This window comes from Capricornis sumatraensis, chromosome X (genome assembly GCF_032405125.1).
Source record: "Capricornis sumatraensis isolate serow.1 chromosome X, serow.2, whole genome shotgun sequence".
In the NCBI taxonomy this organism is placed as follows: Eukaryota; Metazoa; Chordata; class Mammalia; order Artiodactyla; family Bovidae; genus Capricornis; species Capricornis sumatraensis.
The window spans coordinates 37,744,048-37,770,477 of NC_091092.1; the positions used below are offsets into that span (position 1 = coordinate 37,744,048).

General features: G+C 42.9%; 1 protein-coding gene across 3 annotated transcripts in view; it reads left to right on the forward strand.

The window, feature by feature from the left end:
• Positions 1-1,539: 1,539 nt before the first annotated feature.
• LAMP2 (lysosomal associated membrane protein 2) overlaps positions 1,540-26,430 on the forward strand; it is a 33,323-nt gene continuing 8,432 nt past the window's right edge. For 2 of the 3 annotated variants that reach the window (XM_068962010.1, XM_068962011.1), the window contains exons 1-8: positions 1,540-1,686; positions 11,731-11,849; positions 12,520-12,742; positions 17,856-18,014; positions 18,923-19,089; positions 20,362-20,484; positions 24,608-24,671; positions 25,106-25,270. In XM_068962010.1, coding sequence (XP_068818111.1) covers positions 1,623-1,686; positions 11,731-11,849; positions 12,520-12,742; positions 17,856-18,014; positions 18,923-19,089; positions 20,362-20,484; positions 24,608-24,671; positions 25,106-25,270 — 1,084 coding nt within the window. In that variant the 5' untranslated portion in view covers positions 1,540-1,622. The remainder of the gene's footprint in view (positions 1,687-11,730; positions 11,850-12,519; positions 12,743-17,855; positions 18,015-18,922; positions 19,090-20,361; positions 20,485-24,607; positions 24,672-25,105; positions 25,271-26,430) is intronic. The other variant, XM_068962012.1, reaches the window with a different exon arrangement.

The following is a 26,430-nucleotide window of genomic DNA, read 5'->3' on the forward strand; positions in this document are numbered from 1 at the left end:
AAGGGACAGAGTCCCTTCATTAAGGATTGAGCAGGGCGGGGTGGGGGGCAGTGTGCTTCCCTGGAGGTCCAGGGGTTAAGATTCTGTGCTTCCACTGCAGGGCTCACGGGTTCGATACCTGGTCCGGGAATTAAGATTCTGCATGCCTGCATGCCATGCAGCACAGCCGAAATAAAAAAAATAAAAATAATGGGGGGGGAGCGCACTTCTGAGCGCTCAACTCAGCTGCCGGTTCTCCAGGACAGAGCTGCTTCCTAGCCTTATTGATGGGGCAGTTAGTTTCACTCATGACAGAACACATTCAGTGTTCTCACTTTCAGGAATTAATCACATTCAAGCGAAGGACAGTGGGGGAATAGATCTTAATATTGGAGCAGGAGTGGGTGTTAGGGTGAGAAGTCATAGGTCCTACTTAAGAAATTGTAAAAACTACCAACTTCCTCAGAAAAATACACACATGTAAATCTTGCCTGTAATTTTGGGGGATTCACAGACACCTATCCCCCACCCCTAGTTAATCCATTGGAACCAGATTAAGATCTCCTGGGACTAGATGATTTTGAAGCTCTATTTTCTGGTACTTGAAATGTAGTCTGGGAACCATAGGAATCAGAATCACTTGGAGTTCTTGTTAAAAGAACTGATTCCTAGGAGTGCCACAGACCTACTGTTTCAGAATCTCTGGGGAATGAGGTGAGGATTCTACATGTTATTAAAAATCCCCACATGACACTTGGAAACTAACATTTGAGAATCAACGCTTTGTCCCAATTTGAGATCTTCATAGTTTTTGAATGCTTTCATTTGTTGAAGAGTTTAGGTTTCAAATGTTCAGTTGTCAACTATACTAAATAATGTGTTTAGCGTGAATTCTAACTAAAGAATATTTACATGTGTATAGGTAGAGGAAAAACAGCTTGTTGGATGGTGTCTCTTTCTGTGTACTCGGAATATGGATGATCCTTTCTTCCCTTGTCCTTCTATTTCTTCCTCATTGTCTTTCTATATTTAAATAAGATTCTTCCTCTTTCTGAGTTCAGTTTCCCCATCTGAAAAACAGGGTGTTGTAACTAGGTGAACTTCAAGGCCTGCTCTGGCGTTCACTGACTCCATATCACCCTCTAGCTCCCTTGTCCTTTTAATGACATGAACTGCATGGGCAACGGTGTTTGGAGAATAATCCTGTTTTATTTCTGTAGGTATGACGTTGCAATACCTAGCAACCATTTTTACTCCAGCAAAAGTATTCTCAAAGAGTCAGAATTGAAATAATCTATACTATCTACACCCCCAAAAAAAGTTCGTCTCTCCTTAAAAACCTCAGAAAGGGCCGTCCGCGCGCATCTCTTAGGAGCATAAAAATGACTGTGAACCAAAAAGCCAGGGCGTGGTCACCCCGCCCACTGGGCCCAAGCATCACCACCTCTAGGGCCTCTTTCAAGCGCGCAGATTGGCTGAAGGCAAGAAAGAGCCCCGCCCCTGGTCTTATGACCCGCGCTGAAAGCGCCGAGTCCTGGCTTTTGCAGCGTTGTGGTCGGTGGTCATCAGCGCTCCTATCAGGTTTCAGTGAGCCTTTTTCCTGCTGTCGCTGCTCTTGTCGCCGCCGCCTGCTCTCCGGGATCATGGTGTGCTTCCGCCTCGCCGCGGTTCCGGGCTGTGGGTTCCTTCTCTTCTGCCTCGTCCTGGGTGAGTTATCGGGCCCTTCTGCTTAGTCCCTGATCCTGGGCCCGGGGCTCCCAGTTCAGAGGCAGTAACCTGAAAGACTGGTCCGGAGGGGAGGGGGTTGAGAGGCTGAATGACAGACACTGGGCGTTGGCGCTTGGCCCGAGGTGATGAGCAGTGACCTAGCGAAGGCCCGACTGAGGGATGGCGAGGGACAAGGGCCCATGAGAATAAAAAAGAGCAAGGGGTGGGGGTGGACGCCGAGGGAGTGGGTAGGGAAGAGTGAGGAGTGGAGCATTGGGGGTGGAAAGAGTAACTTGGGGGAGATGCTAAGGAGAGGTGAGCGTGGGAGGGCGGTACGTGCGGACTCTGGGGTGGGGACAATTAGTCCTGGTCCTAGGATCAAGGAAGAGTTTTGAAGATGGTGGGAACCTGTGGGGCGGGAGAGGAAACTGAGGAGGGAAGGGGACTGCCTGCGTGGAGAAGCTTGGGTTAAGGGGGGGTGGGGGACAGATAGGGGGAGATTCTGAGGGGCAATAAGAGGCTTGGTGGGGCAGGAGTTTAACGCTGTGGAGGAGGGGTGATCCTAGAGAGATAAATTGGGGTTTGGTACTTGGAGTGTTGATGGGGAAGGGGGAGCTACGGTGGCTGGGGCAATTTCCAGACGAGAAAACTTGGATGTACCCAATCTCTGGAGACTAAAAGGGGTGAATACCAACTTCGGTGGGGAGTGAATATCTGACTTGGAGGTGCTGAGGACATAGTTGTTTATTTTTTTAAAAACCAGTTTTATTACTTCCTTCCACCTAGACTGATTAAAAAAAGGTCCCCAGATATTGAGGTTTTGCGGGTGGTGTATCTGAGTCTTGTATACTGCCACTTTGCGTTCAGAAGCTCCTTTTCTTCTCTCTCACACAACTGGCCTGTTACCGCCTGGTTTTCGGAGGAGGAGGAGGAGGAGGAGGGCAGGTCATTTTCTAAGGATCGGGTTTTTACTAGGTCCTAAGAATGACTGGCTGGCTGCTGGCGCTATGAGCGCGCCGTGCCCCACCTCCACCTCCACCCCCCACCCCCACCCCCCGACCCGAACGCTTTAGGTCCCCGAGGCCTTTAAATACCTGAAAGGTGAACTTTGACCAGAATTTTCTTCCTGTCCTGATAAATTCTGAGCTTGTTACTACCTGAAAATTGCCGTTTGTGACCTAATAAAAGACCAGAAAGGGCAGACTCAGATGGAAATAGAGAAGAAATAGATACATTAGGGGCCGGGGAAGGGCAGTGAGAGGCACACATTTTGTAATTCACATTTCAGTAGAAGAATAAAGTCAACACGTGGAATGGTGGATTCTCACCCAAGAGGCATTTAGCAATGTCTGGAGACATTTTGGGTTGTTATCACTGGGGATTGCTTTTGGCATCTAGTGGGAAGAGGCCAGTGGTGCGTCTAAACATCCCACAAGGCACAGGACAGCACCCCCCCCCCCTGCCCAATAAGGAATGACCCATCTCAGAATGTCAGGAGTGCCAGAGGATGAGGAGTCTGGCTCCAAAGCTGTGGCGTTGGAAGGGGTCTGGATCATCTAGTGATTCTTAAGGATCTTTGGGGGTTGGGTGGGGGGAAGTTCCTGTCAGATGAAAACTATTTCCAGACTGAAATTAAGATATTTGTCTTTTTCACACTCATCCTCTTCTCAGTACGGTGGAGTTTTCCAGAAGCTATACAATGTGTGATGACATCACCACTCTCATGGGTCTGACGTGTTTTAGTCCTTTTTTTTAGTTTTAATTTCTAGTACAGCAAGTAACAATGGATATAAGTCACATAAACAAAGCCCTTTGAGGTCCTCAGTGGATAAGAGAGTAAAGGGGCCCTGATGCCAGAAGGGAATCTAGCTGTGCATTTAGTGCAGGAAAGCCTCTAGCCCTTTTGAAAGGGGCCACGGAGCTTTGCTCAAATGTAATGTGCAGCCTTGACTGCCCTGTGAAGCACTTAGGGAGGCCAAATGACCCTATGAGAGGATTGTTTACAGTGAGAAGCACCTTATCAGTGACTAGAACAGATCTGACCAAGGCATCTAGTAATCAGTAGTTCTCTGCCAATTGGATCAGCACAAACAACACTTTTATTGTTCAGAGAAAGGGGGAAAAATTCATTGTCTTGTTGGCTTGCTTGTCATTTTTTTCCTTTTAATGAAAGCTTTTTTGTGTGTTCTTTTTACAAAAGCAGTACTTGCTCATTGCAGAAAATAAACAGGAGAAAAGAAGCACATTAAAAAAAAGCATCAGCTCATCTGCTAGTTTGCCATTTATTGTTTGGGACTAACATCCTCTTGGAAGATTTTCAAACTCCTGTGTGTGTTTAAGAATTTAGCAATTCTTCAGTTGCTTGGTGGATTTTGCATCTTACCTTTATATATCAAAGTGGGGATACCAATAATAGTTTTTTGGAAAGTCAATAAAGTATCTGCTGTGAAATTCACACTGTTCTGAGCACTGCAGAGAGTCCCAGGGAGGAGGATTTGTTCCTGGATTTATGACCTCATCAACTGGTAGTGCACTGGTTTCACTTGGTAACTTTATAACTCTCTCCCAGCTCTACCAGGTAGCTCTTTAAAAATAGCTGCTTTAGAGTAAGTATAGAAAGGAATTCTCAGAGCCTGTGTATTGGCCTTTTTCACAAAGATTAAATTATGCTAGTATTTATTGGAATGAATTGACCTGCCTAGAGAACGTCTGAAGAAAAGCTACCTAGAGGCGTTAGAGAGTAGTGGATGAAAAACTTTTCCTAGCATCATTGCTTATGTTTCCCCTATGACATTATAGATTTCAGAGTTCCGTGGTTACTGATTCCCATAACTAGTCTGACTTCTGGTTTTTATAGGGTGGAGGCTATTCTGGGTGGGGAAAAACCTGATAGAAATTTCCCAAGTGTGTATTTCACTGGTAGAGGAGTTTCTCCTTCCCACAGTTGTTGATGGAAGCCACTAGGCAAAAGGGGTCGATAGAGCAATGGAGAAGACGGTTAGGTTCCTGCTCTCAGGGAGCTTACCTCTTAGTGGGGGAAGACAGCCCCTCAGGTCAAGAATAGAGTTACAGAGTGCAATAAACAGGTAAAGCCAATGAGGCAGGATGTGAGGAAGAAGAGCGAGCAGCAGCCGGTAGGAAGGGAGTGGTGGGGTTAACCCTCTTTGACATTTGTGGTCAGAGGCCTTTGTTGTTGGGTGACATTTGAGCAGCGACTTGAAGGAGGCCAGCCCAAGTGACTTATTTGGAGGAATAGGAGTCAGTCTTGTCTTGTCCAAATGCCTAGGTTATTAGGCTAGCCTGTTTTCCACCCTTTTATTCCCCCTCCCCCCAGCATCCCCCCCCCAGTACTAGGGAAGTCTCTGTGGATTTAGTCTCTGAGTGGAGACTGTCTGCTGTATTGCTAACTTCCCATTGCCTCCCTGGCACAGGGCCTGGGGGCACGGGGTTAACTCATTAGGCATTTGTTGAAGGTCTTTGTTGGTGAGTGCTGGGGAGACATCGGTGAACTAGATTAAGTTGGTTACCTTTTTCTTCTGTAAACCTTACATTGGGCTTTGCAAGAACTTTAAGATCAGTGCTAAGCTGTACAAATGATTATAAACCAACTGATTAAAGTATAATCCCATATAATAATGCTGGTATCTTACCTGTTGTTCACTCGCAAAGTTGTGTCTGACTCTTTTTTCGACCCATGGATTGTAGCCTGCCAGGCTCCTCTGTCCAGGGGATTTCCAGATAAGAATGCTGGAGTGGGTTGCCATTTCTCTCCAGCTCCAGGGTATCTTTCCAACCCAGGGACTGAACGCATCTCCTGCGTTGGCAGGATTCTTTCCCGCTAGGCCACCAGGGAAGCCCCATCTTACCTATATCCTTTCGCATAAACCTAAGCGGTAGTGAAGGTTCACCTGGGGAACCAGAACATCCTAGATGAGGAGAATAAATAAGATTTTCACAAAGAACCAGTTTCTCTCTCTTGGAGGTGATTGAAAAATGAGAAAGTAAGCACTGAGATTTTTCTGTAGCTTTACCACTGATAACTTTGGTTTCACCGTTTTCCTGAAATTATTCTAGTTTTAATAAAGATAGTCGAAAGGACAGGCTTATTATTCGTCTATTGGTCATTGGTTATCACATCTGATAGGATTTATAGATATTCACATATTTCCCGTGAGTGCAGCTTTCTTCCACTATATCCTTGAGTGGAATTTGTGATGAAGGATTATTTCACAGCATTATAGCTGAATTCAGTGATCCTTGGTGCAAGAAGACTGCTCTTCCTCCTGTAGTGATGAAAGCATTTCGATCATAATTTCAGATTAAAGTGATCAGAGATCCCATCAGCTCCAAAAGTGTACTTTATAAGTACTTGTTGGTATCCTGCTGTGCATTGAAAAAGAATTCTGGAGGTCTGCCCAACACCACTCAGCAATAAGCACTTTCCATTAGTTGAATGGAAATCTTTTATTTCCTTACCCACTCTCTGACCTTAAAAAAATATTTCATAGCTTGAAATCTATTATTTTTTAAAAAAATTTTAAGAGATTTACCAGAATCCAGAGTCTCAGGAACTACCACGTGGTAATTGTACTTACATTAGGAATTGAGGAACAGTTGATTTGACTTGGTTGACTCAACAAACCTGAGTTGAAACAAAGTGTAAATAGATGCTGTATGCCTATGTCCTGATTTTTTTTCGTGTTTTTGTTTTTAAGATCCTTTGCTCAACCTCATTCTGAATTGATATCAGAGTTTGAGGACAAGAGTCCATCACTTAATACAATGAAAGTAGACATACTGAAAATTTGGGAAGGGATCCCTTTAGGTGCTGTGTTTCTTAAAAGGGAAAAACAAACTTTTGTTGGAATCTCTTAACTTGCATGGCAAAGGTCTCTTAGCTCTGAAGGGCTCTCGTGCTTTTGAAGAATGTGTTAGAGAAATACACTGTACAATTTTTAGCAAGGTTAACTTGCCCAGAATCTCACAACCAGTGTTTAAATTGGACTGCCTGATTTGAATTCTAGCTCTTCAGCTCCAGTGATGGGTCTCTTTAATTGTCTCATTATACTATTGCCTCTTAGATAATTGTTTTTTATTGGTTTTTGTTTTACCACTATTATGATGTTCCCACCCCACCCCCATATTGTTTACAAATGTATATTTTTCAATCACACTTTGGATCGAAAAGAAAAGACTTAGGAAAACCTAGCCACTTTTTGCTGTGTGTCATGCTTAGAGACCAGAGTCCTAAAAGAACCTATAAATGATTTCTTTGGAAACAAGAGGATATTTGCATTTGGGAAAGTTGATTTTGCCTCCCCGCCCCCAGCCCGGAGAGTAAACTCAGGTCTATAATTACACACTCTAGGATATATTCAGCTGTGTTTTTTAATGTCATAAGGCCTTTTAGACAAAAAAGGTTGGCTAGTCTAAAATCTGGAGAAGGCAATGGCACCCCACTCCAGTACTCTTGCCTGGAAAATCCCATGGACAGAGGAGCCTGGTAGGCTGCAGTCCATGGGGTCGCTAAGAGTCAGATACGACTGAACGACTTCACTTTGACTTTTCACTTTCATGCATTGGAGAAGGAAATGGCAACCCACTCCAGTGTTCTTGCCTGGAGAGTCCCAGAGATGGGGGAGCCTGGTGGGCTGCCGTCTATGGGGTCACACAGAGTTGGATGCGACTGAAGCGACTTAGCAGTCTAAAATCAGACACTTCGATAGGATGCAAGTGGCTTGCTGAAGATTTTTTTTAACCAAAATGTAAATGTTTCAACTATAAACTTCTGGGAAAAGCATTATTCCTAGCTTGAATCCATGTCAAAATGTATTGTGAAAAACTGACATAGGGGTTGAGGGGAGTATCCAGAAGACTGATGGGTTGGGTTCATGATTTGGAGGAGGTGAAGGCTTAGACTTCCTGTAATTAGATTAAGCTGTGTTCCAGGTCCTGATTGCATGGTATTTTCACCTGGATATAATCAATCAGTATTTATTGACAATCTAATATATTCAGCACTACTAGGGATGGTGGGAGATAGAGGAAAGTAATAGATATAGTCTCCCCTTCCCTGACACCTGTGATGGATGACATTCATAAAAAAGACACACTCCTAGGGGCTGTGCATAGATAAGATCATCTGCCTAAGGGAGAATATTAGAATTCAAATGAGTAGCAGAAATCTTATCAAAAGCGAATCTTGCATCTATTCGTGTATATCATTCATTCATGGTCTTTGGTACTTTTTTATTAGCTAACAATTTATTTGCTGTATATTATAATTTACCCTGGCATATCAGTTTGTTGCAAAGTTACAGTTGAAAACTTGTTTTGGAGCTTACAGTAATAGAGGAGACAGGATTTACAGGCATAAACTAACTGAATAATTCAGGGTAGTATAAAATATATGGAAGTGTGGCAATATGCACTATGACTGCCCCTTGAGGGCTGTTATAGTCAGGAAATCTTTAAGGAGAGAATGGTGGCTGAAAAATGAACAGCCTATCAGCCTGGGTTCTTTATTGTAAACAACAGAAATTAAATCTCATCAATTTTAAGCAGAAAAGGAATTTCTTAAAAGGATATTGGGACATGTGCATACCCTTAGACCCTGCAGTTTCATTCCTAAACATATACCCAATTGACACACAACACACACCTGTGTTCACTGATGCGTCCATTTGTAATAGAACCAAACTGGAAACTCTTGCCAGTGTCCACAAGCAGTAGCATAGACATGCAGTGGAGTACTGACCTAATGCAGGAAGGCTGTAGGTAGATACAGAATTAGAAATGACAAACCGCAATTATGCTCAACACCATGGGTGAATCTCAAAAGACATAGTGTTGCATGAAAGAAGCCAGATACAAAAGAGAGCATAGTGAATGATTTCATTTACATCAGGTTGAACCACAGGCAAAAGTAAAGTGTGCTGTTTGTTAGAAGTCAGGTTGTTGGCTGCCCTCGGAAGGGAATTGGTAACTGGAAGGGGGAAGTGAGGGAACTTTCGAGGGAGCACTTAGAATGTTTTGCGTCCTGACACAAGTGGGTTCAGTTTGTGAAAATGCTTCAAGCTGCATACTTTATGCACTTGAAATCCCTTCTGTATGTATGCTTTATACACTTTTCTGTATGTATGTTACACATCACACATTAAAAAAACTCACGTTGGAAGAAAGGTACAGTGGATTACTCAGAATTTAAGCCAAGTTCAGTGTTCAAACTCATGCCACTGAGCTGCACTGCCGCCGCCAAGCATTAAGCAGCAACTTGCCCTGCTGGCTGGCCCCTGCCACATTTTCAGCTGTTACAGTGGGGGGGTGGTATCGGCCAGAAATTGTTTTCAAAAAAAGGGCGGGGGTGTTGTAGATTTTGGGACAGCCAGAAATAGTGAAATCCCCTCCCAGGTAAACAAGTCTATTTCAGATGTTAGGAACGGTAGAAGCCTGGGACAGAGGTTGACTAGAGCACTGCGAATGGGTCCAGTGGAACAAGTTCAGCCGGATTGAAGGGTGTGTTCTGGGAACATGGCCTTGAAAGAAGTTGAAGGAATAGGGTGGGACAAGATTAAAGGTTACTTTGAAAGTCAGGCAGAGGAATTAAATTCTAGGATGGGTATTTTGGAGCCCGTAAAAGGTTTTGAACAAGACAGTATCCTGAGAGGAAGAGATGTTTAAGGACCATTCATCTGACAACACCTCTAGGGGCTGCTAGGAGGCATCTGTAGTAAGTTAGGGGTGTGTTGGTGGAGTTGGAGTAGAAATTAAAGGCAGAGATTGGATTTCAGAGGGAATTGGAAGGAAAAAAAATCAAGACTCAACAAAGAGAATGAAGGAGGAGCCAGTTCCCAAAACATTTTGAGCCTGAGTGACTGTACAGGGTGCTGCCTTTCCTTTCAAGCCAGTGAGGCTGAGAAGGGGGGAATGAGTTTGGTGATGGACAGGGAAGCCTGGTGTGCTGCAGTCCATGGGGTCGGAAAGAGTCGGACACAGCTGAGCAACTGACATCAAAACTAACATCAAAACAGCCTACCCACCTACCCAAGGGCCCAGCACATTCTGTCCTCTGACTTCACAACCCAGCTCCCTGGGAGAACTGTGCTTTCAGAGGTCTTCCACCCCCAGCTGCCCAGGGGCCACTTTTACTCAATGCCTGTCACCTCAAACTCGACAGATCCAAAACATCCATCACCAAAAAAAAAAAAAAAATCCATCACCAACTCCCGGAGCTTGCTCTGACTTGATGGACGTACAGATGGACTGACGTCCATCGAGTCGGTGATGCCATCCAACCATCTCATCCTCTATCGTTTTGATGTTGATGTAGCGGCAAATACAGACAACTGCCTTTGCCTTCTGTTCCAGAGAGCCGAGTCCTCCACCCTTGATACTGATCCTTTGATACTGAGTGCTTTTTCACACGGTTTTGTTTGCTACTCTAATATCTTTGGAAAGAAAATGATTAACACATGGCAGGCTTTTTTGGTTGTTTCTGATGGTTTTGAATGTTTTGGGTTTTTTTTTAATGAGTTTATTCAGAATCAACAAAGAATTTTTTTTTTAATTGTATTTTTGGCTGTGTTGGGTCTTTTGTGCTTTGTGTGGGCTTTGCAATGAGTGGGGGCTACTCTCTAGTTGCTCGGGCTTCTCATTGTGGTGGCATCTCTGGTTGCAGAGCACCGTTCCTAGGGCTCGCAGGCTTCAGTAACTGTGGCACACGGGCTTAGTGGTCCCGCAGCATGTAGGATCTTTCCAGACCAGGGATCAAACCCGTGTCCCCTGCACTGGCAGGCAGATTCTTAGCCACTGCACCCCTAGGGAAGTCTTGAATACTTTGAATACAAGGAGAATATGTTAAAATGGGGGACTTTAAACAGACCAAGAGAATGTGTTCCAGCTGATCAGAATTCGGAGCTGCAGTTCTCAACACCACTGCAGGGTAGCCTTGGATCAGTGATGGTAGCTCCATTCCAGATTGTTCTGAGAAAAGAATGGCTGTAAAACCTACTTAGGCCTCACAGGTCTTTTGGAGCCTGTAGCCAGTACATTTAGGCATTGTCAGTGACCACGAGCTTAGACATATCAGATTCAGGCTTGGCGAGGCAGCTTGGTCTCCAGAGCATGACGCGGGCTTTGTGTACAGCTTGAAAGCTGTTGCTGAGGCACGCCTTCTTGGTATTCCTTTCGGGACCTGATTCTCTATAGTCTAGAGCGTGTCCCCACTTGTAGGGGACGCTGGCATGCTTGGGTATCATTCAAGGCTGTACAGCTATCTCAACAGGAAACAGTGCACCCCTTGGTGAGACAGTGAAGAAAATCGCTAGATGGTGGTCCATCGTTTATGCTGCTGGTGTGTTTTCTGGCATATCGTGTTTTGAGTCCTTGGGCTCTTCAATGTAATAGGTGATGTCCCCCATTTAACCTACTGTAGAAGATCAGAGTCAAGGTAGCTGAAAATCCCCAAAGCTTTTCTGTCCCTGAAAGGTTTCTCTGCTAAAAAAAACATGTAGCAGGTTGAGAATGGAGAAAGGGACTTTGAGTCCACGTCAAAAGATGAATTAGGCTTTCTAATCGATTGGGTTTTAAAATGAAACTGAAATGATGAACGTTGTGTTTATAAAAATTAACTTTTTGCTTGTGGATCTAACGACCTTTGCAATACGCTTCCTTTGATCACGTGATACACATGCTTAGACCTGGCCCACGTTTTTACATCAGAATAAAAGGGTTTGCCAAGACTTCTCAGTGTCATAGGTCATGTAGTTTGACAGGATTTAAAGCACCAAGATCGCAGAAATCAGAGCTATCATTATTTTTATAGAGAAGGTTGTACCAGCTGGTTTGAGAAAACACCACTTCCACATTTCCCCGTCACCTCATTTACCTAAAAAAAACAAAAGTCTTAATAAGTAATAATTCCCTAAAACTAGCAAGGCACAGAGTGTGGAAATGATTATTAGGTTGAACTTTAGGGGTGAATAGAGCTTAATTTTATATATGTTTTTGTAGTCCAATTTAAAAATCTTATTGTTTTTAATCTAGGCACTGTCTCGTCTTATGCATTGGAACTTAATTTGACAGATTCATCAAAAGCCACTTGCCTTTATGCAAAATGGCAGATGAATTTCACAATACGCTATGAGACCACAGACAAGCATAATGTAAGTGCTTTTATTTTTCTTTGGGTTTTATAGTAGGAATTTAATTATATTCTCTTTTTTTAATCCTTTGCATTCATTTATACAAATTTAATTTCATGTTAACTAACACCATGTACATTTTGTGAAGCTATTTTATTTAGCATGTACATTTGAACATATTGTATTTAGTTTTGGAGTGAATTTTTTTATTTAGGAATGAATATTTTAATTCATCAGTTCTTTGGAGGCTTTTTGGAGTTGGTTAAGGGACAGTGATCTGAAGACTATGGTGTTTCAGTTCTAACTACTTCTATAATTTTTTGACATAAACTAACATCAAAGCTTTTTTAAATAGCTCGCTATTAAAGTCTCCTTTGGGTGGAGGTGGGTTTATCCTCTCAATCCTTTTTGCCTTATTTCTTTTGGTTGAGATCCTGCCTGCTTAAAGCCTGATATATATATTTTTAAGTCAATAGCTGAACTTCAGACTGGTTTTCCTTTTGTTTTTAGACGTATGTGAATTTGTCCAGAAGGACTGGTGTGTAGTTAAAGAATCGGAAACCCGTCAGCGTAGACGGGCCAGGATGGCTAGTGGGGTGTGATGTCAACTTCATAGTGGCACTCACGGTGGAAATGCTTGTTCTCATTGCTGCCTGTTTGGGACTAAGCCCCAGATGTCTTTTTCTTTTAGAAAACTGTAACCATTTCAGACTTTGGTGCTGCAACCTACAATGGAAGCGTTTGTGGGGATGACCAAAATGGTCCTAAAATAGCAGTGCAGTTTGGGTCCGGTTTTTCCTGGATTGTGAATTTTACAAAAGAGGCATCATCTACATCTACTTACTTAGTCGACAGCATCTCATTTTCCTACGACACTAATGATAACGCAACATTTCCTGATGCGAAGGAAAAAGGTAACCTTAAGAACTGGATTGCGTTTGTGTTCTCTTGCTTTTCATTAATAATGAACAATGTGAATAATTTAAAGGCCATGCTTATGCATGTCTGTCTCCCTAATTGGAATGGAAATGTCCTGTCTTTGGATTTTCTTGCACAGCATAGTATTTGACACAGTGAGGATGTTTGATGTCATTGCTTGACGCTTTGCTGTGTACTGTGTAGTACTCTAAGTATGTTGCCAGCAGCATCTCACTTAAGCCTTAACAGCAACTCTGAGAAGTAGATGTTATCTCAGCTTTGCAGGCCTGATGAGATTAGATATCTTTCCCAAAGGTCACACAGGCTGGTAAGTGGTAAGCTGGTGTTTGAACCAAAGTCTGTTGAACTTGTGTGTCTGTGGCACATAACTACTATTATTTACTTCATTCAATAGTGGGCAGTCAATAAGTGTTGAATGAATGTGAAAATCCTTTACTGATAACTATTTTAAATGGGTACAAGTTTAATAACCTGAGACCAGCAGAAAAACTTCATCTTCGAATCTTGTTACCGTTTATATATAGGATTTTGACTGTAAAGTAAAAAATGTCAGGGAAAAAAGTTGTTTAAAAAAAAAGGTAAGATGACTGAAGTCAACATTTGCTGCTATTTTGAGACAATTTTAGGTCAAAATGAACTTGGGAAGGCATTGGGAATTAGGCCATTCTGGTAACTCCAGAATACTGGAGTTGGGTAGCCTTTCCCTTCTCCAGGGGATCTTCCCAACCCAGGGATCGAACCCAGGTCTCCTGCGTTGCAGGCATATTCTTTACCAGCTGAGCCACCAGGGAAGCCCAAGAATACTGGAGTGGGTAGCCTATCTCTTCTCCATTGGATCTTCCTGACCCAGGAATCGAACTGTGGTCTCCTGCATTGCAGGTGGATTCTTTACCAACTGAGCTACCAGGAAAGCCGCTCTGGTAACTTACTAGAAGTGAAATGTGTATTAAAATATTTTGAAGGCATGGATAATGGAGATTTCAGTCTTGTTAGGAATATAATTCCCTCCTTTCTTTCCCTTCCAATGAGGTTGGGATATTAACATGGTGTTCCTAGTAGCTTAGCATTTCTCACAGATAGTATTTCATCCTGACCCCAGAAACACAAGTAGATGGGCTTTAGTTGCCTGGTCTGAGGGATGAGTAATTCATTTGGATTTATGGAGTATCAAAAGATTATATTTTTAAAGACCCAGAAGTGAATGAGCTCATGTAAAACATGGGCAGTATCACTAACTGAGACTCAGAAATCAAATCCTAGTGGTTTTTTTCTTTTGTTTTGTTTTTACTGATCTCTTAGTTTGAGAGGATAACTGAAGCAAGTTTGTTATTGGATATCTTGTATATTTAGCTTTCTGCTGTATATTGTCTTTCAGAACTAGGATTAGGATTTGCCCCTAACTTTCAAGGAGCTTAAGAACTAGTTGGAGAGAAAAGTGAGTGAAGTTCTTTTCCCAAGTATACATGGAAAAATTGGAAAGCATTGAGATCTGTGTGGTTTTGTTATGGTTTGTGTTTTTGGGGTGGAGGGTTCATAAATCTTTTCTGACAATGTGAGGAAAGCTCTAGACTCTCTTTCTCAAGGTGCAGAGTGAACTTTACCTATGGTATATAGTCCCTGAGCCCATCAGTGGATGCCTGTGGACAAGAGGGCCTGATGACAAGCAGAGGACGTCATGCATTGGAGGAGTGAGAAAGCTTGGTGTAGAGGAGGAGGGCTTGAGCCGAAACTTCGCCTAATGGTAGATTTTTAGTAAGCGGAGAATTTTGAGCATAGTATTTCCAGCAGGGGGAAGCACAGTATGTGCAGTAGTGATTGGAGAGCTGCCCAGTTAAAATAGAGGCTGTACATAGTAGAAGGAAAATCATGTTGGCCAGGTGCAATGAGTCTAAATTAATAGGGGGCTTTGGAAGCCAAGGAACTGCTTTTAGCTTGATGGGGTAGGCACTGGGGAACCATTTTAGATTTTTAAGCAGGAGAATGATGTAACAAAACTAAGAGACAGTAGTTTATAAAGAATGTTCTGCAGGATTAATCAGGAAGTGAGGAGACTACAGGCAGAGATAACAGCTTAAGAGACTGTTATAGAACTCAACGGTTGATGTAATAAGTACCTAGACCAAGGTGGGGTGGCAGTAAAAGCTGCTGCTAAGTCGCTTCAGTCATGTCTGACCCTGTGCGACCCCATAGACAGCAGCCCACCAGGCTCCCCCGTCCCTGGGATTCTCCAGGCAAGAACACTGGAGTGGGTTGCCATTTCCTTCTCCAATGCATGAAAGTGAAAGTGAACTCGCTCAGTCCTGTCCGACTCTTAGTGACCCCATGGACTGCAGCCCACCAGGCTCCTCCGTCCATGGGATTTTCCAGGCAAGAGTACTGGAGTGGGGTGCCATTGCCTTCTCTGGCAGTAAAAGCAGATGGGGGTTAATCTGACAGATTTGATGGGAAGACTGTGGACTTTGAAATGTTAACACGATCTCTCCCCTCATTTATTATTTATTTATTTATTTATTTATGACCATGGGAGACGTGGGTTCAAGCCTTGGATCAGGAAGATCCCCTGGAGAAGAGAATGGCTACCCACTCCAGTATTCTTGCCTGGGAAGAGTGGGACATGACTGAGCTACTAAACAGCATTAACAACATTTTTTTGGCTGTACCACATGGCTTGTGGGGTCTTAGTTTCCTAAGGGAAGCTACAATGTTTATTGCTAGCTTCTGTAATATTTGAAGCTATTTGAGATTTTAAATGACTCCCTTAAACTGTCGATAGTTTTTTGAGATAATTTAGTATCCTATTTTTAGGCATCTGGTAATTGAAGTGACTTTGAAGTTGTTTTTTGTTTTTGGATGTGCGACAGTTTCTCGGAGTTTAGTTCCCCAACCAGCAATTAAACCCGCATCCTTGGCAGTGAAAGACTGGAGTCCTAACCAAAGGACTGCCAGGGAATTACCTCCTGCTGTTTCCTTTAAATTTTTCTTTTCCGTGATTAAAATACAGTGTATGCTTCTCAGTGTTATGTGCCAACTTGGATGGGAAGTTGGGGGGAGAATGTGCTTCGTCGCCCAGTCGTGTCTGACTCTCTGCGACACCATGGACTATAACCTGCCAGGCTCCTCTGTCCATGGGGATTCTCCAGGCAAGAATACTGGAGTGGGTTGCCACGCCCTCCTCCAGGGATCTTCCCAGCCCAGGGATTAAACCCAGGTCTCCCTCATTGCAGGCGGATTCTGTACCGTCTAAGCCACCATGTATATGTATGGCTGAGTCCCTTCACTTAATCGGCTATTCCCCAATACAAAATGTATTTGGTGTTAAATAAATGAAAAATTTTAAAAAATTACAGTGTAGAAATAGAAAAGTACAGGAAATAACAGAACCACACATAAACCCATTACCTAGAACTAATGCTGTTTTTTCCATATTTGCCTCATTGTTTTATTTCAAGAAATAAAAAACCTTACCAGGTACTCTAGAGGTTTCCTTTGTACCCACTCCTCAGCACCATTTTCTTCCCTGCCTCCCAAGAAGGGACCACTCTTGGGAGTTAGGAGTGTGGCCTTCTTGTCTATATGTTTGTGTTTGACTAATATATGTGTCAATATATGTTCAGACACAATACATCATTTTAAAAATGACAAGTTTTATAATGTAACTCCGGTGTCTATGACTTGTTTTTGGACTCATTTGTTTTTTGAGGTCTGTCTATGTACAGCCAGTTCAGACATCTGTTCACTTAGTTAACAGTGAAAAATGGTTTTGGAGGAAACTGTTCTGGTTCATTGGTTTAAATTTTTTTTCCCTTTGGCATTTCACTATAGGCATTATAATAACTGCACAGAAAGGCAGTAACTTATTGCTTTCGTATTCTGAGATGTTCCTAAAATGGAGTAGTCTCTAAATTCTGTCCAGGAAGAGGTTTCAAAAACTCATTTTAGTTACTTTCACTTACTTTGGGATTGTAGCACAAAAATAATCCTTGATTATCCCATCTCTCTTGTTTGTTTTGTCGCTAAGTCCCATTGCCTCTGCCTTAGATATGTGTTTTCAATTTGCCTCTCTGCTCTCTTCTTGGGCTGCCCTGGTGGATCAGTGTGGTAATGAACCCGCCTGCCAGTGCAGGAGATGTGGGTTCAATCCCTGGGTCAGGAAGATCCCCTGGAGGAGGAAATGGCAACCCAGTCCAGAATTCTTGCCTGGGAAATCCCATGGACAGAAGGAACTGCCGGGCTACACTCCATGGAGTCACAAAGAGTCAACCATGACAGAGCACGCACGCCTGCTCTCTTCTTATTGCTCCTCACTCTCTTGGTTTAGGCGGCAACTCCTCATCTCCCCTGCTTTTTTATACTTTTATTTATTTATTTATTTTGTGCTGGATCTTTGTTGCTGTCACGCTTTTCTCTACTTGTGGTGACCAGTCGCTTCTCTCTAGTTGTGGTATGCGGGCTTCTCATTGAGGTGGCTTCTTGTTGTGGAGCATGGACCATAGGACGCACGGGCATCAGTAGTTGTAGCATGTGGGCTCTGGAGCACAGGCTCGATTGCTCTGCGGCATGTGGGACCTTCCCAGATCAGGGAGCCAGTCCATGTCTGCTGCATTGGCAGGCGGGTTCTTTACCACTGAGCCACCAGGGAAGCCCTCATCTTTCCCCTTAACCAGGTCATTAGCCTACTAACTAGTTTATGTCTTAAATGACTCTGCTTAAAAAGTTTTCTGCTCTGCCTGACCTCTACAGTTTTGCTGTCTTCCTTAAATGACACGTTTGTTATTTCCAGCTTTAAAAACTGAAACTCACCTTCTGTTGCTAACAAAACAATGCCCAACCTGTCCTTAGGTCATAGAACATGCTGCAAAGTGTGACCACCTGCAACTTATCTTTCCTTCCTAATCCCCATCACCCCTTTCCTCTTAACCCCTTGTTTTTAGCCACAGTGAATTTGTCGGTCCCTGAACAGGCCTTGTCTGTTGTCACTTCAGGAGTGGGGTGGGGCAGGCATACAGAAAAGGTGAAAGTCTATGTATTTATATGATCACTTTCCTCCTACCTTCTTGGAAATAGCTGTTGTTAAATCTTATCTTACAGGAGTTTTTACTGTTAATAATCGTGTGGCACTCAAGATTCCATTGAATGACATCTTTAGATGCAATAGTTTGTCAACCTTAGAAAAAAGTGATGTTGTCCAGCACTATTGGGATGTTCATGTACAAGCGTTTGTCCAGAATGGCACAGTGAGCACAACAGGTGAGACGTTTCTGTACTTGGGTCCTGACTTAAGATGAGAGTATACCAAGAAGCTTTAGTTGAAGTATCATCTGAAGCATTTATATGGTAAGACTTACAGCTTCATTGCACTGTAAAGTTTTTATAAATAACGACAATCCTTATTCTGGTAGAGCTTGCACTTAAAGGTTTCTGATGGACATGTGGCGGAATGATTTTCTGAAATACCCTACCTCTGGTGCTCTCCGTGGATAAAACCTAATCTTGGTTGGAACAAATCCTCAAATAGCATTTGATCCTCAGTTTCTAAGCTTTTGAAGATCCCAGACAAAAGCTGAGAAATTGGATTTCTGTGTTCTAATCTTGACTTGTATAAATTGATTTGGTAACTTTTACGTGACTTTATTGGAAATTCAGTAATTTGTCAGTCACCAGTTCTGGAAAACGGCCAACACTTCCTAAGAAGTTGAAATGCCTATGATTTGCTGTAGGGGCAACACAGATAAAAGGTTCATTTGTATTTAAATCCTTCAGTGATTTTTAAACTGTTTTTTTAGTTAAAAACACTTTTTTTTTTAACGTAGGGGTGAACTGTTTTCAAACTTAAATCTCTGATTTTCATCTCAGAAGCAGGTGATAATTTGGGAGGGAATAAAGGGTATAAAAAGATGAGTGTGTGGCCACATGTGAGTAGATAAAGCATTTGTATGTGTCTGGAGTCCATCTGCTGTGTCATAACTTTTTAAAGATTGTCTGCATGTGAAGCAGCAGTTTGAGGACCTCCGCCTCATTTAGTTTAAAATACTAATAACACTTTCAAGACATTCCTTATCCCGAATATAATCCTTTTGGACTTCTGTTTTGAGAAATATGTTGCTCTTCCCTGACCTTATGAGTTAAACAGTTTATTTTGTCCTTGTATGTTTTAGAGTTTTTGTGTGATAAAGATAAAACTGTAACCACTGCCGTGCCCATCATTCCCACCACGGCGCCATCTCCAACAAAACCAGTGGTCGGATCCTATTCAGTTGTAAATAGCAATGGTACCTGTCTTCTGGCTACCATGGGGCTGCAGCTGAACATTACTCATGATAAGGTATAGTTGCCTGTTTTTATTGATACATTCTTTTCTGTATCTCCTTTCCAATGTAGTGGGTCCAGCCTTCAGCCCAAGAGTGGTGTAATAGACTGATGGAGTTTTAAATACTGATCTGATGTTGTCTTGTAGAGTTGTGACTAATTAGAGTTAATACAACCGTAAAGAGTTAATGTTGCTGTCAAAGGATTGTCTTGGCCAGCAGGAAACCTATTAGTTTAAGGGACTCTTTGGGGTGTAGATTCTTTTCCCGTCACCAGGTCACAATATGAGCAGTTTTTTATTTTATTTTATTTTATTTATTTATTTTTACTTATTTTTCTCTGTGCTGGGTCTTCATTGCTTTGGGTGGGCTTTCTCTAGTTGCGGTGAGTGGGGGCTACTCATCGTTAATGTGCACAGGCTTCTCACTGTGGTGGCTTCTCTGTTGTGCAGCATGGGCTCTAGGCATATGGGGCTCAGTGGTTGTGGCGCACGGGCTTATTTGCTCCATGGCATGTGGGATCTTCCTGGACCAGGGATGGAACCTGAGTCCCCTGCATTGGCAGGCAGATTCTTATTCACTGCACCACGAGGGAAGTCCAAGCAGTTGATCTTTGTTTCAGTTAGTTTAAAAATACAACTCCTTCACACTTTTATGTGAGGGCTTCCCTGGTGGCTCAGATGGTAAAAAATCTGCCTGCAGTGCAGGAGACCCTGGTTCGATCCCTGGGTCAGGAAGATCCCCTGGAGAAGGGAATAGCAACCCACTCCAGTATTCTTGCCTAGAGAATTCTGTGGTCAGACCATGGGGTTCCAAAGAGTCGGACACAACTGAGTGACTAACACTGTAAACTTGGAAGAGTGCAGCTGTTTCTCCAGCTGTTTGATGATTTGAATGGTATATAGAGAAAGGAGTGCCTAACGGCACTTCTGCTTGCAAAGCTCTATTGGGCCTACAGAGGGCGTTCTGGCGAACCGATCCCATTTCCAGTGTCTTGGGACTTAAACAAGCTAGACAGATGGCTCTTGTGCTCCATAAAAAATGTCTTTTCATTTGGCTCATTGTTTGAGGAAGCTTCCCTCTTGTCTTCCCTTTTTTTTTTTTAAAGTCTGCTGAGTTACAGCTTGAGGGGCTTGTACCAGCTTTGAAAGTAAGACATCATACATTTAAATATCCAGGAGACAAAAGGAGTTTTTGTTCTCCATGAACTTGATCTTATTGGAATATAAGGTTTTGCTATAGATTTTTTTGGTTAATCTATGCCTTTCTCCCCTCCTCTTCCCCTAAAGGTTGCTTCAGTTTTTAATATCAATCCCAACACAACCAATGCTACTGGCAGCTGCCAACCTCAAACTGCTCTGCTCAGGTTGAGCAGCAGCAACATCAAGTATCTTGACTTTGTCTTTGCTGTGGTGAGTAACTGGTTCATGAAGAATTAGGATCATTCTCTCAGAAACACATCTGAAAGTCCCTGTGTGAATGGGTGTGTATGTTTCTGTGTTGAGGGGGATAATTATCTCTATTTTCCATTTCAACACTACTTAATTATACAGTATAGTCCACTGATTCCTATTAATCCCGCAGGGTCACTTCCATGTTCTGTGGACTGGGCTTATTCTCCTCTTCTGCTGTTATATAGACCTTAGGGTAGGAGTAAGAATTAACCCATATAAAAAAAATCTAATCTGTCCAAATAGATATATGTAATAATAAAGTCTACTTATAAAAGACAAAGTACTTTCCATAGTTTTTTTCCATTATTGGTTAGAAAATTCTCCTGTTTATCTCTTATAATATTTAGGCTTTTTCAGGGTTATATTACTGGTCAGAGTATCACTGATAATGATAGCTAACACTTACTGAGTACTCACTGTGTCCAAGGCTCTGCATGTACTACGTCAGGATAGTTTATAATGGTGGCATCCAGGTGTTCTTTGTTCATGGTCCTATCAAAGGCTGGATGGACCCTAAACAGAAGTTTTCATGCATGTTCTACTTCTAGCTAGCATAAATTAATCATTGGGGACCTTTATTTCTACCTTCTCAGAAGCAGTTGTTATCCCCATAATTTTTTGAAGGGTGTATGTGTGTGTGCATGTGCGTGCACGGGTTATGACAAATTGGAATGGGGAGGAGGGGCTAGCTACCCATGAGGGAACCTGCTAACCCACCAACAGTTAATATATAAGGGGCTAAAAACAGTTGTGCTTTTAAATCAGATTACTCATATCTGGGGATGGGGAAATAGCTTCAACATCTGATATATGCGAAGTTAGGTATGTCTTTGTTTCTTGTCTAAACTTGGTATTTTGAGTATAAAGCCTTTTTCCTCTATGGAAAATAAGCGGAGTAATTGATGATTATATTTTAGAAAGGTTTATAAAAATCTTCTTTTTCCAATATGTAAATAATTTCTCCATTACAGTACACATATGACCAGTGAACTGCTATTAAGAATGTATAGTTACGCTTGTCATCTTCAATGTGGTAGAGCAAGCTTCCCAAGTTATCTCATAGAGATTATATTGTAGTCAATAAGAACGAAGAAAGCAAGATTTTAGATTCATTCCCTTTTGAGTGAGTGAGCTTGATCTTTCTAGCTGAGGTAGGATCCTAAAGGGAACATGGTTTTTTCTGACTCTCATGGGGAAATATGTAATGCTTAATTCCAGAAGACTGTTCTAAAATGTGGTTCAAAATAGTGACATTTTAACCCTGCTACAGGCACTTTGAAAAGTCTAGAAATACCTACAGTGTCACCAGAGTTCAGTGGGGCCCACCTCACCTTCAGTCCTATCATGACAGTTGCCTGTCAGGATAATTGAATTCAGTGCATATACAGGATGCTTTTTATACCGTTCATGAGGTTCTCATGGCAAGTATCCTGGGGTGGTTTGCCATTCGCTCCTCCAGTGGATCACATTTTGTCAGAACTCTCCTATGAGCCGTCTGTCTTGGATGGCCTTACACTGCAGAGCTCGTAGCTTGAGTTACGCAAGCCATTCGCCATGACAAGGCATGTGGGGTTTTTTTTTTTCCCCATTGGAAAAGACCTGATGCTGGGAAAGATTGAGGGCAAAAGGAAAAGAGGGTGTCAGAGAATGAGATGGCTGGATGGCATCACCATTCCAGTGGACATGAACTTGGGGAACTCCAGGAGGTGGTGAGGGACAGGGAGGCCTGATGCTGCAGTCCACAGGATCGCAAAGAGGTGGACACGACTGGCGACTAAACAACAACACCACAGGATGCTATGGTGGGATACAAAGAAGAAGGCCTGTGTTCTTAAGATGCCCATAATCTATCGGTCAAGGTGTGTGCGTGCATGCACTCAGTTGCATCCAACTTTTGTGACCCCATGAACTGTAGCCCACCAGTCTCCTGTCCATGGAATTTTCCAGGCAAGAGAACTGGAGCAAGTTGCTGTTTCCTTCTCCAGGGGATCTTCCTGACTCAGGGATCTAGCCTGCATCTCCTGCGTCGGCAGGCAGATTCTTTACCACTGAGCCACTGGGGAAGTCCCCAAGTGATAAAGATAACAGTGTACAGATAACCACCACTTTTATGGAAGGCCTTGAATGCCCTGCTGGCTTTTGGATTTGATTCTGTGGAAAAGTAGACTGTGCTGTAGGAGGTGCATTCAAAGTGGGATGAGTGTTAGACCAGAGGAAAGTACAAAGTGCTATGGGAGTAAAGGAGGGCTTCCCAGGTGATTCAGTGGTAAAGAATCTGCCTGCTATTGCAGGAGACACAAGAGTCCCAGGTTCGATCCCTGGATCAGGAAGGTCCCTTGGAGAAGGGAATGGCTGCTTCCAATATTCTTGCTTAGAGAGTTCCATGGACAGGAATCTGGCGAGCTACAGTCCGTGGGCTCACAAAGAGTCAGACATGACTGAGCGCCCCAACACAACAATGGAAGTATAGAGGAACGAGCCATTAATTCTGGCTGGAGGAGAGTCAGGAGGGTTTTACAGAAGAGATGGCGTTAAAGCTGGACATTCAAGAATGGGCCAGATGTGTACATATGGAGTATAAGGGGAATAAGTGAAAAAGTACAGAATATCCCTGGATAAAGGAACACAATCAAGACCAGGTGGAAAATGAGGCATGGAACATGTTTAGTGAATCATAAGTTTGGAAGAGTGTTTGGGACAAATTGTGGAGAGCCTTGAATGGCGAACCAAGGAGAGATGGGGTGGCGTTGTCAAGACTTCTGTGTGCTTTCTCCCGAAGTTCTCTTAGTCTGCCCCCTTGTTTTCATTCCCTACTGATTCCGCCCTCCATTACCACTTACCTCCTATCTAGTTTCAGACCACCTCCTAACTAGCTCCCCCCTTCTCCTCCCCTCCCCTAATGTACTTCGGCATCAGCTGAATCTTCTTGAAGCTCAGCTCTTTCTCAGAAACCTGCAGTAGTTCTGTTTTGCCAACAAGAAAACATCTAAATTCCATGCCTGGGGTAGTTCAAGCCTCCTCTCCCCGCTGTGCAAAGTAACCTGCATATCCAGCTTTATGTTTCCTTCTTTCCCTTGTCGTGAAGCTCATGCTTCCGTCACCCTGTTCCCTGTGCACATCCAGTGTGGTAGGAGAGTGGCCGAGGAACCAGCACTCAGGCTCCACAGCCAGACTCCCTGGGGTCAAATCCCAGCTAACTCTGTAGCCTTGCGGAAGTTGCTCAACACCCTCCATGGATCAGTTATCCCATCTCAAAATGGGGTGTTGTAATTCTTTCATGAAGCCTCCTGGGTAAAGTTTTAGGAACAGTGCTTAAAGTTTTCAGATGCCAGTGTGCTTGCGATGATGCTCATTTCTGACTTCTTTATTCAGGCTCTTCCCTTCTTGAATACTTGTTTGTGCTTCTTTCCTAATTGAATCCTACCCCATTCAGAGAGCCCATCCCTAACCTTCTGTTGCCTTTGCTCCTTCCCTAGTTGGAATTCCTCTCCTTTTATTCATAATTTATCACTTTTTTTTGTAGTATGGTTATTTATTTTTATTTGTCTTCTCTGGCAGATTGTAAACGCAATGGGGGCAGGATCCAAATGTGTCCATTTTGCTGGCTCCCTGGAACACTTAGATGTGTTATCTTGTACATACTAAGCGGTGAAGTAATTGGAAGGATCCTCTGATCAGCTTAATGCTTCAGAAAGAAAATAGCATTGGAGGAAAAACAGAGCTGGACAGGCAGAAAGGCAGGGAGCCCTGTGAAGAGGCTGTTGTGATCCAGGCTAGAGGTGGTAAGGGCTTGGAAAGTGACAGAAAGATCAGAATGGAGGGAGTGAATTGCTGAGTGTCTGGGAACCAGGTGAGCACATCATCTCTGGTCCCAAAGCTGGAAACAAAAATGAAGAGGTAAAAGGGTATCAGTCACATTTTGAGTCTCTTGACTTATTTGCAATTTGTGCTCCTGGGCCAGGTCTAATCCATGGTTGGATCTTCTGAGTTATAGTATTAGATTGCTCTCCTTCCATAGATGTTAACTGTGTCTGTAAACAGCTGTGATGCATTGACTAACTGGATGCTTTTTTTCACACAGAAGAATGAAAACCGATTCTATCTGAAGGAGGTGAATGTCAGCATGATTTTGGTTAATGGCTCTGGTAAGCAAAACATTGGCCTGGGAGGTAGGGAGGAGTATAGGTTTCACTGAAAGAATACAAACCATACTTATCTTGTTACCAAATAACAAGATAATTTAATGACAAGTGCCTTATTTAATGGAACAGAAGATTCTATGTTAAAATTGGGCTTTGACCATAACTTAGAACCGGTTTTATCTTCCGCAATATCTTGTATTTTCAAAGCATAGTAAGTAATAGTTAAGAATGTGACTGGGTTTTAGACTGTTGCAACATCCAAAGAGATAGGGAACCTAGTTAGTGATCTTAAGAATGGCTTTTTGTGGGCAGACCCTGTACCCTGAACTCTCCCGTATTTCACAGAAAATTCCTCAGGATTGTCTTCCCCCTCCCCCCTTTTTAAAAAAGTATTGACAGGATGAGAAGTTACTAACATTTTTTTTTTTCCTTTAAAGTTTACAGCGTTTCAAATACCAATCTCAGCTACTGGGATGCTCCCCTGGGAAGTTCTTATATGTGCAACAAAGAGCAGACCGTTTCTGTGTCTGGAGCATTTCAGATAAATACCTTTGATCTAAGGGTTCAGCCTTTCAGTGTGACAGAAGGAAAGTATTCTACTGGTAAGAATCAGCAAGTTTTATTAATAATTTATGCTCATAGGTTGACTGCTAGGTGGCTTTTCTTTTGAGTCGTGGAAATTTAAGCCCTGGAATAGAGAAATAGGAATTCACCTCTCGACTCTTATAGCCCTGAGAAAGTGGTGTGACTGTATTAGCTAATCATTTTGCTCAAATTAAGTGTGTTTTGTAATCTCAAAATCATTTGCAGCAAAGTTCTTAAGGCTAAAAACTGATAGGTCCTTTAAGTGAGCTTTACATACTTTGGCCACCTCAGCAAAGAGTCGACTCATTGGAAGACTCTGATGCTGGGAGGGATTGGGGGCAGGAGGAGAAGGGGACGACAGAGGATAAGATGGCTGGATGGCATCACCGACTCGATGGACATGAGTTTGAGTGAACTCCGGGAGTTGGTGATGGTCAGGGAAGCCTGGCGTGCTGCGATTCATAGGGTCACAGAGTCAGACACGACTGAGCGACTGAACTGAACATAAGATGCAGACACTCCTCCATGGGTTGTTATTTGTGGGAAGGATGGCACTGGGGAGCAGCGGTTTTTGAGCATCTTGACTGCCTTCTTGGGGCCATCTTCTCGCTGGAAACATTTTCATACTCGAATTAAAGCAGTTTGGTCTCATTTTATTAAGACAAAAGATTGTGGTAGGAAAGTCTCAGATGTGGCCTATGTTTTGGCCAGCTAGAATGATCTGGAGAGTTTTAAAAGCATGTGCCAGTGTGAATGAGGCTCTTTGAAGGTCTACACAGGGCTAATGGTGGTATTTAACAGATTTTTAGTGAAAGCTTTGTGAACGGCTCATTACACTGTGTTTATACGATTATCAAAGATGCATTTGGCATTACAAGATTAAAATCTGCATGAAGAGGGAAAGTACATAAAATTCCTTAATTGACTCGTCTTTTAAACCCGATTACATAAAATGGATGATTTGTGGATCACAGCTCTGCCAAGCAGAGCCACATCAGTCATCCACATCCTTTCAACAATGAATTCAGTGGTTTAGAAAGAAATGTGGAAGCTGCATCTGAAAGTGCATATGCTATGAGCTGCTCAGCGGTTTTGCAGTAGTGCTGAACACCTAGCCGGCCTTGGTTAGGCCAGAATAAATTAGGCTCTTGACGCTATCATTCTTGTGATTAGAGGG